Genomic DNA, 12781 nt, shown 5'->3' on the forward strand with positions numbered 1-12781 from the left:
ACATGTGAAATCTATATATTTAATAAGTGAACTCCACCATATATCTTTATCAGATTTAAATAAAAAAAATTTACTATATATATCAATTTGGGTACAATTATATCTTGTCAGGATTCTCAAATATAATATTATATAGCTCTGAAAATGATTTTAATATTACTTCAACAAAACTCATTGATTATACACGTAAAACTCATTGATTTACTTCTTAGTAAATCAATCCAGCACCAATAGAATTAATTATGATCCATTAAAATGAAATCATTTTTCGTTGAAATGAGGTTGAGGAAACAATTGAGAACACAAGTTGTGATAGATGATTCTGATCTCTTGCCAGCCAGCAAGCTGAGTTGGTATATGTGTTCAAAACTTCTAAGAAATCGTCTCAAAAGTCTTGGTCCATCTTAATCCCAATAAAATCAGTGCATTCTGTCATTTACTCTTCTAGACACTACTCAAGATTGAAGTACATATATAAAAAAGTCTCATCCCTATAAATTATTTCATTTGTATCTCAACTTGAGCTTTTGCCAAATAATCAAAATTAATTTAATTAAGTTTGTGTGGTAATAATTTTTAACTCAGTAATATTAAAATTATTTTCAGAGTTTAGAGTATTTTTAGGGGTTAGTATTATTTAATTTACATCGAATAAATCAAATTGAATCTCCTTAATTCGGTAATTTGATTTGATTTTTAAAATAAGTCGGTTCGATTTCATATTTTAAAATTTTTAATTATTTCTGTTCAATTTGATTTTAGAGAGAAAAAAATCGATTGAATCGAACTAAATCGAATTATTTTATTAATTTTTAAATTGATTTATTTTATAGGGAATTTATGAATTATATGTAATTTTATATACATAAATTATTTAATTTTCATTGATTAATAGTTATTAGATTTAAACTAAGATCAAAATCAAACCAAATAATTTAAAAATTAAGTATAAATTAAAAAATTCATCAAAACTCAAAAACCAATCAATTCAAACTAAATTGAACAGAAATAGAGTGATTTGGTTCAGTTTTATTTTTCATTCATTTTAGTTTAACTTGATTTCTAAATATGATAATTCGCTTAATTTGACTGATGATTTAATTCGATTCGGTTTGATTTAAACTAAATACTAAATACTAAACCCTAGTCATCTTAAGAACTGTAAAATGTTGAGTTCCAATCTTAATCAAAGCCCATTACACTAAGAAAAATAATTCATTAAGATTGAGAATAGAATCTAAGATGAAATCAACAGGTTCTTCCATGCCAGTATGGTTAGGTAAGTCCATGGTGCCTTTCATTGCAAACAAAGTTTTTTTTCAAAAGCGAACCTGGAAAAAGGGGTAGAATGGTAAATTCAAACACAAGGAACCGCGTTTACTCTTCTTTTTTTTTCTTTTTTCTTTTCCATGGGTTCAAACTTGCAAGTTTGAAAGGACTTAACTCTGCTCTTCTAATGAGTCTTGCTTTTGACTTGTGCGCCATCTCAAGTCTGTATTGTTCTTGTTCCTTTCAAATCTACTTCTCCATCACGCGCACACAGACCTCGAGAACAGAAATTCTCAGCTTCGGCTTCCCAGATGCACAAAAAGGTACGTATTGAACTCTCGCGTAACCTTTCTTGATCCATTTCTGCAACTTGTAGTTTCTACTGCTAGTTATTGTCCTTGATTTTCTAGTTCCAATAATTCAGATTCCAATCTTCCTCTGCTTCTCAATATTATGCAGTTTTATATATGTAATCTCTGTTTCGCTTCACTTTTCTGCTTCGGTTGCGTTTCTTGAAGAGCAACAAGAAGAAGACGATTCAATGAAAGATAACTAATAATGATAACAGAGTTTAGCAAGGTTTTAAAGAAAATAAAAAATTCGACCCAAATAAAGAAAAGAAGAAGAAATTTTTTTTTTCATTTTTGATTGAGCGTGATCCTATAGAAGTATGATCCTGTTCATGGGCAGAAAATGCAGAGAACAATAAATGTTTTTGTGCTTAGATGTCTAGAAATGATTGGGCTGTATTTTCTGTTTCATCACTGCTCAAAACTCGCAGTTTGGAGGATTTATTTGGGTGGTGAATAGACTGGTTGATAAGAAAAATGATTAAACACAGGTGGCGTCACTGAGATGAGCGATGGAGGTGGTGGGGCAAAGCTAGGTTGCCGCTGGTGGTCGCCGCAACGGCTGGGTCCATTTGAATTTGTATAATTAAAAGGGTTGGTTGGGTTTGGACTTTTTTGGTGGCGTGCGGAGGATTTTCATAAATCAAAAGCACGCCGACATCGTTTCTAGAGGACGGGGGCATTGTTGTCTATGTGCTGGATGTTCTAGTTTAGTTGTTTTCAGCTAAGATGTCAATTGTATGGGCTTAACCCATTACTATTTTTCCATTCCAATACTGTTGGTGTTGGGTGGAATAATGCCCCCATACATTTAGAAGCCCAGACCTAGCTTAGTAGTTTATAAAGGAATAAAAATTTTATTAATTTTTATAAACATTTATTTTTATTATTAAATTATGTGTGTGTCTATCTCTAAAAAGAAAAAAATTATACCCAACTACTAAGCTAGTTTCAGTTTAAATCGGCTCAGAACCTTTAATTTATGATTTATTAAAGGGTGAACCTGAACTGACTCAAAATTTTTGAAGTTTAGTTCTGATTTAATTTAGTTTTCGAAGTTTAGTTCTGATTTAATTTAGTTCCATTCAAATTCATTGGTATATTTTTTTTATTTTTAAATAAAAAGATTTCGCTATGACTATAAATCAAATTAGACTATTCTATTTCAACTCTAATTTGATTCATTACGGTTTCGATTTTGAGCCGCTCCATGGCTGAGTCTAGAAAAACACCATGTTCTTTTTTATTTTATTTTTTTTTTTTTGGCAGCAATCCGATATTGTTGCTCTACATGACGAGTGGTAGATAAAAAAAAGGGTGTAAATCAAGAGAGTTAGATCAAAGTTGTTGGGTTTGCTTCATAGTCTGTCACACTTTGTCCTATTTTTCTGGTCAACATCTTGGAGAGAATTTTTGAGGGCTAATTATTAAATATATAAAAAAGATTAAAAAATAATTTTTTCTCTCTTGTAGAAGAGTAATATTTATATATCCAATGCACCTAATAATTTTTTTTTATAAAATTGAGTTAGTTGATAAGGGTCTATTATTGGAGGTTAGAATTACAAAATTAGAGAAGGCGCAACGGAAGTCAGCTCAGTGTGAAACCTAGAAACTCATCAACTAAGGGCGGAAAGTTATACGCAAAGGGATAGGTGGAGGCCCTGGGCCTGCCTTTTTGACTTGAGATGCGGAAAATGAGCAACCTCCTGCTAAATTTGACTAGCTGTATTACAGTAATGGGATTGTTTTCTTGGCACATCTATAAATGGAGAAAAAAAAAAAGTAAAATAAGTCTTTTGTAGGTGAGGACTTATGTAATTTTAATTAAAAAATACAAAGCTTATTTGATCTGTTTCCATATATAAGTAAATGGTTCCACTCCTTTATAAACTTAAAAATTGTCTTAGGAACCACTATTATTTTATAGTACTTATGTAGTAATTTTCCCACTAAGTACGAGTAATTAACTAATAACTGATGTGCATGACAATCTTTCATTAGCCAAGTATTACTACAGTAGATAGACTTAGCTCTTACCGATTTGTTTGGTTTGATACTGTGTACGCAACAATATTTCAACCCAGTTTTGCCAAAACTTCGATGTCATGCAACCTTTGTTGGTATCTTTTCCACCTTGCACTCTAGACTGAAGATCTTTTCTCACTATTATGATCTTTCTCCTGAATTTTTGTTAGTTATAGTTATAAACACTTGCCAAGAATGATTCTCAGCTATGGGCTGGAAAATGCCCAACTGTTGTAGAAGAATTTTTTTTTTTCTTGACAGAGAGCTCTGTTCTTTCAATGAACACGCAAGAATTTTCTTGCCAATTTGATGCAGATAATTTTCACTTTCTCCAGTACATCGTTTCGCTTTCTAACTCTTTGTTTTCAGTTTCATTATCTTTGAGGACGGTGATTTGATGGTTTTTGACCTCCATTTCGCTGAACTAAAATCCATCTTGAACAGGCAGCCTCATAACTAAACCCGCAGTTGCTTGTATTGGTACAAGATCACCAGAAAGATGAGGAAAACAATCCTATCAGTCAACTATCAATGCATTTTCTTCTATTTTGTTGGTTTTCTATTAATATATGAATCGGTGATGGGGGACCCCAGAGCCCAACAAGTGAAAGTTACATGCGGACGCCAACTTGAGAACAACGCAACCATCTTTGTGCCGAATTTTGTTGCCACAATGGAGAATATCAGTGAGCAGATGCGTACTTCAGGGTTTGGAGTAGCGGTTACAGGTTCAGGACTTGACACTAACTATGGCCTTGCACAATGTTATGGAGACCTTTCTTTACTTGACTGTGTATTGTGCTACGCTGAGGCACGGACGGTTCTACCACAGTGCTATCCTTACAATGGGGGTCGCATTTTCCTAGATGGTTGCTTCATGAGATCAGAAAACTATAGCTTCTTTGAGGAATATAAAGGACCTGGAGACGAAGTTGTGTGTGGGAATACAACAAGGAAGAATTCAACATTTGGGGAATCAGCTAAGCAGGCTGTGTCAACTGCAGTGTCAAGTGCACCAAATAACAAAGGCTATGCACGGGCTCAAATGGCAGTTCCAGGGACAAACGAATCAGCTTATGTATTAGCTGATTGCTGGAGGACATTGAATGCAAGCTCTTGCAGGGCATGCTTGGAGAATGCTAGTGCATCCATATTGAAATGTTTGCCTTGGTCAGAGGGGAGGGCACTGAATACTGGGTGTTTTATGAGGTACTCAGATAGAAATTTTCTCAATCCAGTGCCAACAAACGGACGTTCGAGAGGTAAAGGAATAGTATTTTTCTCATGTTGGAAAGTTTTTTGATCCTGTGTGTTTGTGGGGGGTGTTAATTTTTATGTTGATAAATATGGCCTGATTTTTCGAATGTCAAATGCAGGGAGCGTTATAGTGATAGTGGTTTCAGTTGTCAGCTCTCTGTTGGTTTTAGGAGTTGGGGTAACTATAGGAATTTATATCTGGAAGCAGAGATACATACAGAAGAAAAGAAGAGGTAGTAAAGTTTGTGTTGCTTTTATATATCTCTTCTGCAATGTAAAATCTCCATCATAGACAACATTTTAATGGATGTGCAAGGAAAAGGCTGTTGATACATTTATATAAAATTATCCATTCAGTTTTCCTTATCTTTTGGAATGCGATTGTCTTTGTCCTCCAGGTTCAAATGATGCACATAAGCTGGTTAAAACCCTTAATGACAGTAGCTTGAATTTCAAGTACTCTACACTTGAGAAGGCTACAGGATCTTTCGATGATGGCAACAAGCTTGGACAAGGAGGATTTGGATCTGTTTATAAGGTTTTTTTTTTCTCCTTTACTTTCTTTTCATCTTCTAGTATTTAATAAATCAGCATAACACTTGACACTTGCCATTTCTTGTCTGATTTTTTCCTTAAATAAAGGGAGTTTTGCCAGATGGAAGAGAGATTGCCGTAAAGAGGCTTTTCTTTAACAACAGACATAGAGCAGCAGATTTCTACAATGAAGTTAATATGATAAGTAGTGTGGAACACAAAAATCTGGTTAGGTTATTGGGATGCAGTTGTTCTGGACCTGAAAGCCTCCTTGTCTATGAATTCCTGCCTAACAAGAGTCTCGATCGTTTCATCTTTGGTAAATACTAGAATTTCACATTAAAAGTTCATCTGATATTGCAAAATTATTGCAATCTACAGTAACAAATAAGGCTACTCTATTCTTGCTGCCATTCTATAAGCATGTCTTACTGTCTCAATACCGAGTCCAACTGAACTTGACAATGTTATGCATATTACATCTAAATGTGACAGATCAAAACAAAGGCAAAGCGCTGACTTGGGAGAAGAGATATGACATCATTATTGGAACAGCAGAAGGTTTAGTCTATCTTCATGAAAACTCCAAGAACAGGATCATTCACAGGGATATAAAGGCTAGCAACATTTTATTGGATTCTAGGTTTCGCGCTAAAATTGCCGATTTTGGATTGGCCAGGTCTTTCCAAGAAGATAAGAGTCATATCAGCACAGCCATTGCAGGAACACTGTGAGTATCAGTTCCTTTTTGTTCATTTGCGGAGGTATTACTCAAAGTTTAAGCTCAATAATCTTGTAATAAAATGATTGAATATGAAATTCATATATGAACATGATATTATGAAAGAGCAATGATTTCAATTTTATAAATCTGCAGTGGATACATGGCACCAGAGTACCTGGCTCATGGGCAGTTAACAGAAAAGGCAGATGTCTACAGCTTTGGTGTGCTTTTGTTGGAGATTGTCACAGGGAGGCAGAACAACAGGAGCAAAACCTCGGAATATACAGACAGCCTAGTCACACTTGTAAGTTCCAGGAATCTAACCTTAACCTGTCTTTCTTCAGTCAAATCATCTGTATGCAGCATTTAAGAATGGTCTATCACTGAATTTATGTACATTATATCTATCTTATCCAAAAAAAAAAACACAGACGTGGAAGAAATTTCAGGCAGGGGCTGTGGAAGAGTTCTATGACCCAAACCTGATGTTGCACCACCACCATAACAGCAACGTGAAGAATGATGTCCTCAGAGTAGTGCATGTAGGACTTCTATGTACACAAGAGATAGCATCACTTCGACCAACAATGGCAAAGGCGCTACAGATGCTAACAGCAGATGAACAACTCCCTGCACCCACTAATCCCCCTTTCATAGATGAAAAAACCATGGAACTAAATGACACATGCGAGGACCCATGGTACCCTCTTAATGCTGGCCTTTCAGCATCAATTGCAACTGTCACCCATAGTTCCTTCTATCCAAGATGACCTGAAGAGCAACTAAAGGGAGTTCTACAGAGGACAATTGCGTTTAAAATCTTGACACAAAATGAAAGATAAACATCAGTCAGCATGTCACCTCATCAAAGCACATGTTGCAAGCAATTTCAGGAACCTGATGGAGGCCTATTTGAGCAGTTAGCAATATATGCAGATGGGCATCCAATGACTTGTAGATATGAAATCAAGGATAGTTGCCGATGTTCATATGTTTATCATGAAATTAGAGAAAAAAAAAATCACCCAACTAAAGCTGTATTTTTCCTCAAGAAATTTTGGGTTTAAATCAATGAATCTCAGCTTGCCAAAGACTGGATATGAGACTGCAATAATGTCCTTATTTCTCTTGTATGCAAAATTGCATGTTTTTTGACCTTTTGCACCCACGGGAAAGAATGGATAAAGAAAGTGAGAAACTAAAGTGCAGTGTATGTGTGGACGATGGACATAGGAATTCGGTCATGTTGCCAAAATTGTTTTACAAATACAAAGAACTTACAGCATGGAACTTCTGAGTTCACAGACAATATTCTAATACAAAGTTAAAACCCCTGTACTTCCTCGCAAGAAAACTTGGAACATATCCTGGCAAATTCCAAGCATCATTCTTTGTCTATCGTGTGGCCACTAGGTTTCCCATTAGGCCTCCGCTAATCTCATAATGCTTGGCGGTAGAAAATCCTGCTTCCAAAGCAAGTTCCTCCAACTCCTTCCCTGTATCAAGGGCACACGCTATCATTACCTAGTCAATAAAAAGAAGTTGCGGGAGTACATGTGCCTTCCATAATTATAATATTTCTGATTTTGCACTTCAACATTCAAAAAGCTTCTGAACTTCCTGGGTGTTATGGAACAACACAAACTTGATATAATATTTGAAGACAACACCTAAAACAGAAGTCCTTCATTTCTAAGTTCTAACATAGCAGACATAAGGAATTGTATTCTACGCCCTTGGCAGTATCACAAACAAGCTGTAATAGAAATTTCTTGGCAAAGAATGCTTAAAGAGATTATCTAGCAAAAAATGATCTCAAGATGGATAGTAACTTGATAAAGAGAAGCAATTAAATATGTGTTTTCAATAGAATTGAGATTTTATTAGTATTCAAGATTTTATTATTTTACAATTCCATTCAGGAAAAAAAATGATGCACGAGTTATAGCAGGAGAAGAAAAAAAACCTGTCAAAAATTCTCTGATTGAGCTCTTCAAGTATTCATACTCCTTTGCAAGGCCATAGGCAGATGCCACAGGAACAACAACATTATCGATCATCCATTCCTTGTGATGAGAAATGTAGAAAAGGTTTGATTGTCATATTATCAAATAGAAAGTAGTAAATATTATCAAACTTTAACCCTATTCAAAATAAAATCAGTTGACAACAAGAATAAGTTTTAAATAACATATAAAAGGCTAATGGTCTGAAAAGTCCTAAACTCTTAAACACTTTTTTTAATAATATTTTTTATTTTATCAATTATTCTCGCAAAAAAAAAATTTCATTGACAATGACCAAATTTTATTTGTTCAAGTACAATTAAACACATCATATGCAGAGAGTTGCAATGTCAAAAAAGGCAAAACCAAAAAGCCTTTTATTTTGTAACTGAATACAATACCTGAAATGAAGCAACAAATGGTTGAGTACTCTTATTGAAGTCAAGGACAGATGCTTTTGCACCTGTAAACTAAAGCAAGGATCAGAAATTTGACCAGCCTATCATTTTATTGGATATTTTTCAGGCAAAGGAATAGAAATTGGACCTGGTTTCAGGATTCGACACATCTCCTGCATGGCCTTAAGCTTGTCTATCACATTTCGTAGCCCATAACCCATAGTAATTGCATCGAAGTTACAATCAGAAAATGGCAAATCAGTTGCATCACCCTCAAGCCACCTGTCCTCAATACAAGAATATCTCCTTTTAGAGCTGGTAACCCAACCATTAAAATTATTCAAGCCATAAAACTCAGTGATTCTACATGAATTGCATAGGACTCGATAAGCATTATTCAATGGGTTCCCCCCACCCCTTTAAGCATCCTCCTAAATCTCTAAGCATTAAAAATCATGTCATTCACCTAATTGATATATACCAATGCTCACTCGATGTTTTGGTAGCATTCTTTTGGAGACAACTGTTGCCGAGATGAAGCGATCAGCAGCTGCTCCTTTGAGAAATCAACACCCGTCACCTACAGATTGTCACCAGAAAAAAGGGGATCGTACAACAAAGCCATACAGAATATACTGCATAAACGTATATGCAATAGCACAAGTTTAGCCCAAGTCAGGAAACGAGAAATTCTACAACATTATAAGAAAGAGACACTTGTGAATCAGCTAAAAATTAATGCTTAAACAAAATGCATGCTTGTGCTTACTAAAAAGCATTTTTTAGAGATAATAAGGTTAGATGCAACAAATTACTATATTATTGGAGGGAAACCACACGTTCAAAAATATGTATCATCACTAATGCTACTCAAGAAGAGTAGCACTCTTATCTCTAGAATCCAATCCCCATCCAAATCAACTATGACAACAGTACTAATTGTTAGAATTCCATCAGTATTTGCTCACTAAAATATTATCATTACCCAAGACGGAAATGAATATTTCACATAATTGATAATTGATTTCACAGCTTTGCATGAACTAGCATCAAGCAACTTAAGTACATTTTCCATTCAAGAACTAAGAACATAGAAATAACATAAGGAGATAGAAGAAGAAACCTTTCCACTGGAACCTACTTTCTCAGACAAGAGAAATGCTAAATCCCCACTTCCACAACACAAATCCAACACATTATCTCCTATTTTTGCCCTGTACCAATATTCCAAAATTTTCAATAGATAAACGATTTCTTGAAAAGACAAATAAATAAATAATACCCAGTCCAGGACACAGCCATTCGTTTCCATATTCGATGCTGACCCAAACTCAACAAATCATTCAACTGTTCCGACAAAAAAAAAATCATAAATAACATGAAATAAAATGAAATAAAACAAAAGAAACAAAGGGGAAACAGGGTGCACGTTATCGTAAACAGGAGCAATACGGCTAAAGAGCGCCCGGCGTTCATTAGTGCATCGAACCGGCCGGTTTCTGAACCGATATATGGAAGTTCGAGGTCCGCATGGGAAAGATAGACCGACCTGAAGAGAAGCCATGCCAGCTCCGTTTATCCTTAAACTTTCAGTTGATTTGTCACTAACCGAAGGGGGAGCAGATATCGAATTATCGATAACCCACAGTATGGGCTGGGCCTGTTCTTAGAATCAAAATGATGAAGCCCATTAGGCCCAATTGACTCACTATGATTCTTCTAGCTTTCAAGCAAAACCATTTAAAAAAAAATAAATTATAAAAATTCTCATGAAATTTAGCTCCATAATTTAAAATGCTAATTATTAAAATATTTTTAGAAAAATTCATTAAAAGTTCTCTAAATAGTCTGAATAAGCATAAACAAATCAACTCAAACCAAGCATGCCTTCCAAAAAAATTGATCATTTTTCATTTCAGTAAAATGTAATTTCAGTTGTTAGTGCTAATGATCAATATAATATATAAATTTGGGAATAGAAATATGAGATAGATAAAAATATTTTTAATTATTTATATTATTTATAAAAATATTATTAAAAATATTTTTAGTGACAATTCATCGCTAATAAGCCTGTTTAGCGATAATATATGTGTCACCGTTACATAATAACACGTCACTAATAATTTTAGTAACAAAATATTTATCAATGATGTTTTTAATGATATATGATATCAATGATAATAAATACGTTACTAATACTTTTAGCAACGAGATATTCATCCATACTATTTAATCACTAATATTAATGATGATATTTAAATCGCTAAATAATTTATTTTTTTCATATTATTTTAATAATAATTCTACTTCTAACAAAAATTCTATTTTAATTCCCAAATAATGTATAATCATAATCATAAAAGTATTTAATAATTATTTAATTTATTATAATATAGTTAGTAAAAAAAAATTTAAAAATCAAATCTTAACATAAATATTAATAAAAAGTTAAATATTTTAATTAAATAAAAAAATTGCAATTATTTCAAGAGATATGAAATTCTAATTTTATTTAATGACAATTATTTTATTTGTTATAATTATGTAGTTTATTTTAAAAAAAAAGTAACTGATAAGATTAATTAAATATTAAAATTAAAATTAAAATTTTGAATTTTTAATCTAATTCAAATTTAATAACTACTTTATTAGTTACAGCTTACAGCTTGTTCTTTTAAAAGATTATTGATATTGGAAAAAATATAGTTTTAACAAAACTTAGAATTAATTTTTATACATAACATTAATAAGCTTATTAGAATTGCATTTGAATTTTCACTAATTTAAGTAAATATAATAAAATTAAAATTAATTTTACATCTTAATAAATTTGACCAAATGAAATTTTTAAACAAAGTTGAAGCAATGCTTAAGAGTTTTTTTTTTTTAATTAGTCATATTTTAAATAAATTTTATTTTTTTGTTAAAATTTTATACTTATAGTCTTATATTCTTTTTAGTAATTAATTAATAAATATAAAAGTTTAAATGAAATAATTTATTTATTAATGAAATTATTTTTTATAATTTTTTTAATTTACAATAAATAATAATGAATATATTAAAATTTTAATCTTATTGTAAATCATATTTTAAAAAATACTTATAGATATCCTAACTCATAAATAATTTTATTATTAATAAATAATATTATCTAATTTAAAAACATAATGTTAAAAATTTTATTTTTTACCCATTTTTTGTTGTCAATTTTAGTTTTATTTTAAAAGTTTTTTCAACTCATAGTTAAAATTGATTTAATTAGATAATATGACATAATTTTAACTACTGATTTATGCTTCAATAAATTGGCATATCACTTTTATTGTTAATTTATTTTAATTTTTATTATTCACTAAAAATAACAAATAATTAAAATTAAAGAATTTGTTATAACAGTAAAAAGTTGAAATTTTTAAATTTTTTATTATCAAGAATATTTTTTTTTTAATTTCATACATGATAAAAAAATTTGAAGCAGAAAATAAGGCGAAAATTTCAAATCTTATTTACAAAAAATAAAATATATTACTAATAAATAAAAATTTATTTATTAATTAATTATCATTGAAAATTTATCTGAAATTATTTTTTAAAAAATTAAATTACAAGTAAGTATAACAAGTTTAAAAAACATGCACAATTAAAAATAATAGTTTAGTTATTAAATGTATAAACTTAAATTATTTAATTATTTTTATTTTATTATTTTTATATCATAAAAGTATATAAATTTTTATCTAAGATATCGTGCTATAAAATTTTAATATATCAAAATTTATTTTCAATGATACAAAAAAGTATTATAAAGAAATTTTTATTTTGTATTTTTCTATTATAGAAATATTATTATTTAGATTAAAAAATTAATTAAATTTTTCATATTATTTTTTCGAAAAAAATTATGGATTGCAATTTCGCTATATTCGTTTTAATAATTATTTATAAAATTATCAAACTACTAATTTTTATTTTTTTTAGTTGCGCAATTATTTTTTACAATAAAAATATATTAACGTTTTCAATTTTATTTTAATAATTTTTAAAATACATTAAATTTTCAATTTTAATATAATCTAGCATATTATTTTTAATTTGTAAAATATTAATAATTTTATAACATATATTTATTTAATAATAAACCATTTAAAATCTTATTTAAAAATAGTTCAATCTTTAAACCTTAATTTTTTACCTTTAATGTTTAAAAAC

At 31.0% G+C, this 12781-nt stretch overlaps 2 protein-coding genes and 1 long non-coding RNA gene across 11 annotated transcripts; 1 reads left to right on the forward strand and 2 right to left on the reverse strand.

Annotated features, from left to right (window-relative positions):
• Positions 1–1393: 1393 nt before the first annotated feature.
• LOC110673678 (cysteine-rich receptor-like protein kinase 2) lies at positions 1394–7260 on the forward strand. 4 transcript variants are annotated; one of them, XM_058149711.1, is made up of 8 exons: positions 1394–1592; positions 4092–4909; positions 5024–5137; positions 5303–5442; positions 5547–5757; positions 5934–6168; positions 6316–6466; positions 6594–7260. In XM_058149711.1, the coding sequence occupies exons 2-8, from the start codon at positions 4147–4149 to the stop codon at positions 6930–6932; spliced, it is 1953 nt and encodes a 650-aa protein (XP_058005694.1). In that variant the 5' UTR covers positions 1394–1592; positions 4092–4146; the 3' UTR covers positions 6933–7260. The 4 variants fall into 4 exon arrangements, with proteins under 4 accessions (XP_058005694.1, XP_058005696.1, XP_058005695.1 ...); XM_058149713.1 differs by having other exon boundaries at positions 1412–1592; positions 4017–4909; XM_058149714.1 differs by lacking the exon at positions 1394–1592 and adding an exon at positions 3963–3981.
• On the reverse strand, positions 6216–6793 carry LOC131181475 (uncharacterized). Its single transcript, XR_009149984.1, has 2 exons — positions 6645–6793; positions 6216–6515 (listed from the first exon to the last, which is right to left on the reverse strand). It is a non-coding gene; the product is annotated as an uncharacterized LOC131181475 (long non-coding RNA).
• A 132-nt stretch (positions 7261–7392) lies between the features above and the next one.
• Positions 7393–10166, reverse strand: LOC110673679 (2-phytyl-1,4-beta-naphthoquinone methyltransferase, chloroplastic). Of its 6 annotated transcripts, none has more exons than XM_021836832.2 (8): positions 9996–10166; positions 9849–9913; positions 9708–9780; positions 9058–9146; positions 8715–8848; positions 8570–8631; positions 8129–8228; positions 7393–7658 (listed from the first exon to the last, which is right to left on the reverse strand). In XM_021836832.2, the coding sequence occupies exons 1-8, from the start codon at positions 10128–10130 to the stop codon at positions 7558–7560; spliced, it is 759 nt and encodes a 252-aa protein (XP_021692524.2). In that variant the 5' UTR covers positions 10131–10166; the 3' UTR covers positions 7393–7557. The 6 variants fall into 6 exon arrangements, with proteins under 6 accessions (XP_021692524.2, XP_021692523.2, XP_021692527.2 ...); XM_021836831.2 differs by having other exon boundaries at positions 9690–9780; XM_021836835.2 differs by having other exon boundaries at positions 9690–9780; positions 10019–10156.
• Between the last annotated feature and the right edge of the window lie 2615 nt (positions 10167–12781).

This window comes from Hevea brasiliensis, chromosome 7, assembly GCF_030052815.1.
Source record: "Hevea brasiliensis isolate MT/VB/25A 57/8 chromosome 7, ASM3005281v1, whole genome shotgun sequence".
Classification (NCBI taxonomy): Eukaryota; Viridiplantae; Streptophyta; class Magnoliopsida; order Malpighiales; family Euphorbiaceae; genus Hevea; species Hevea brasiliensis.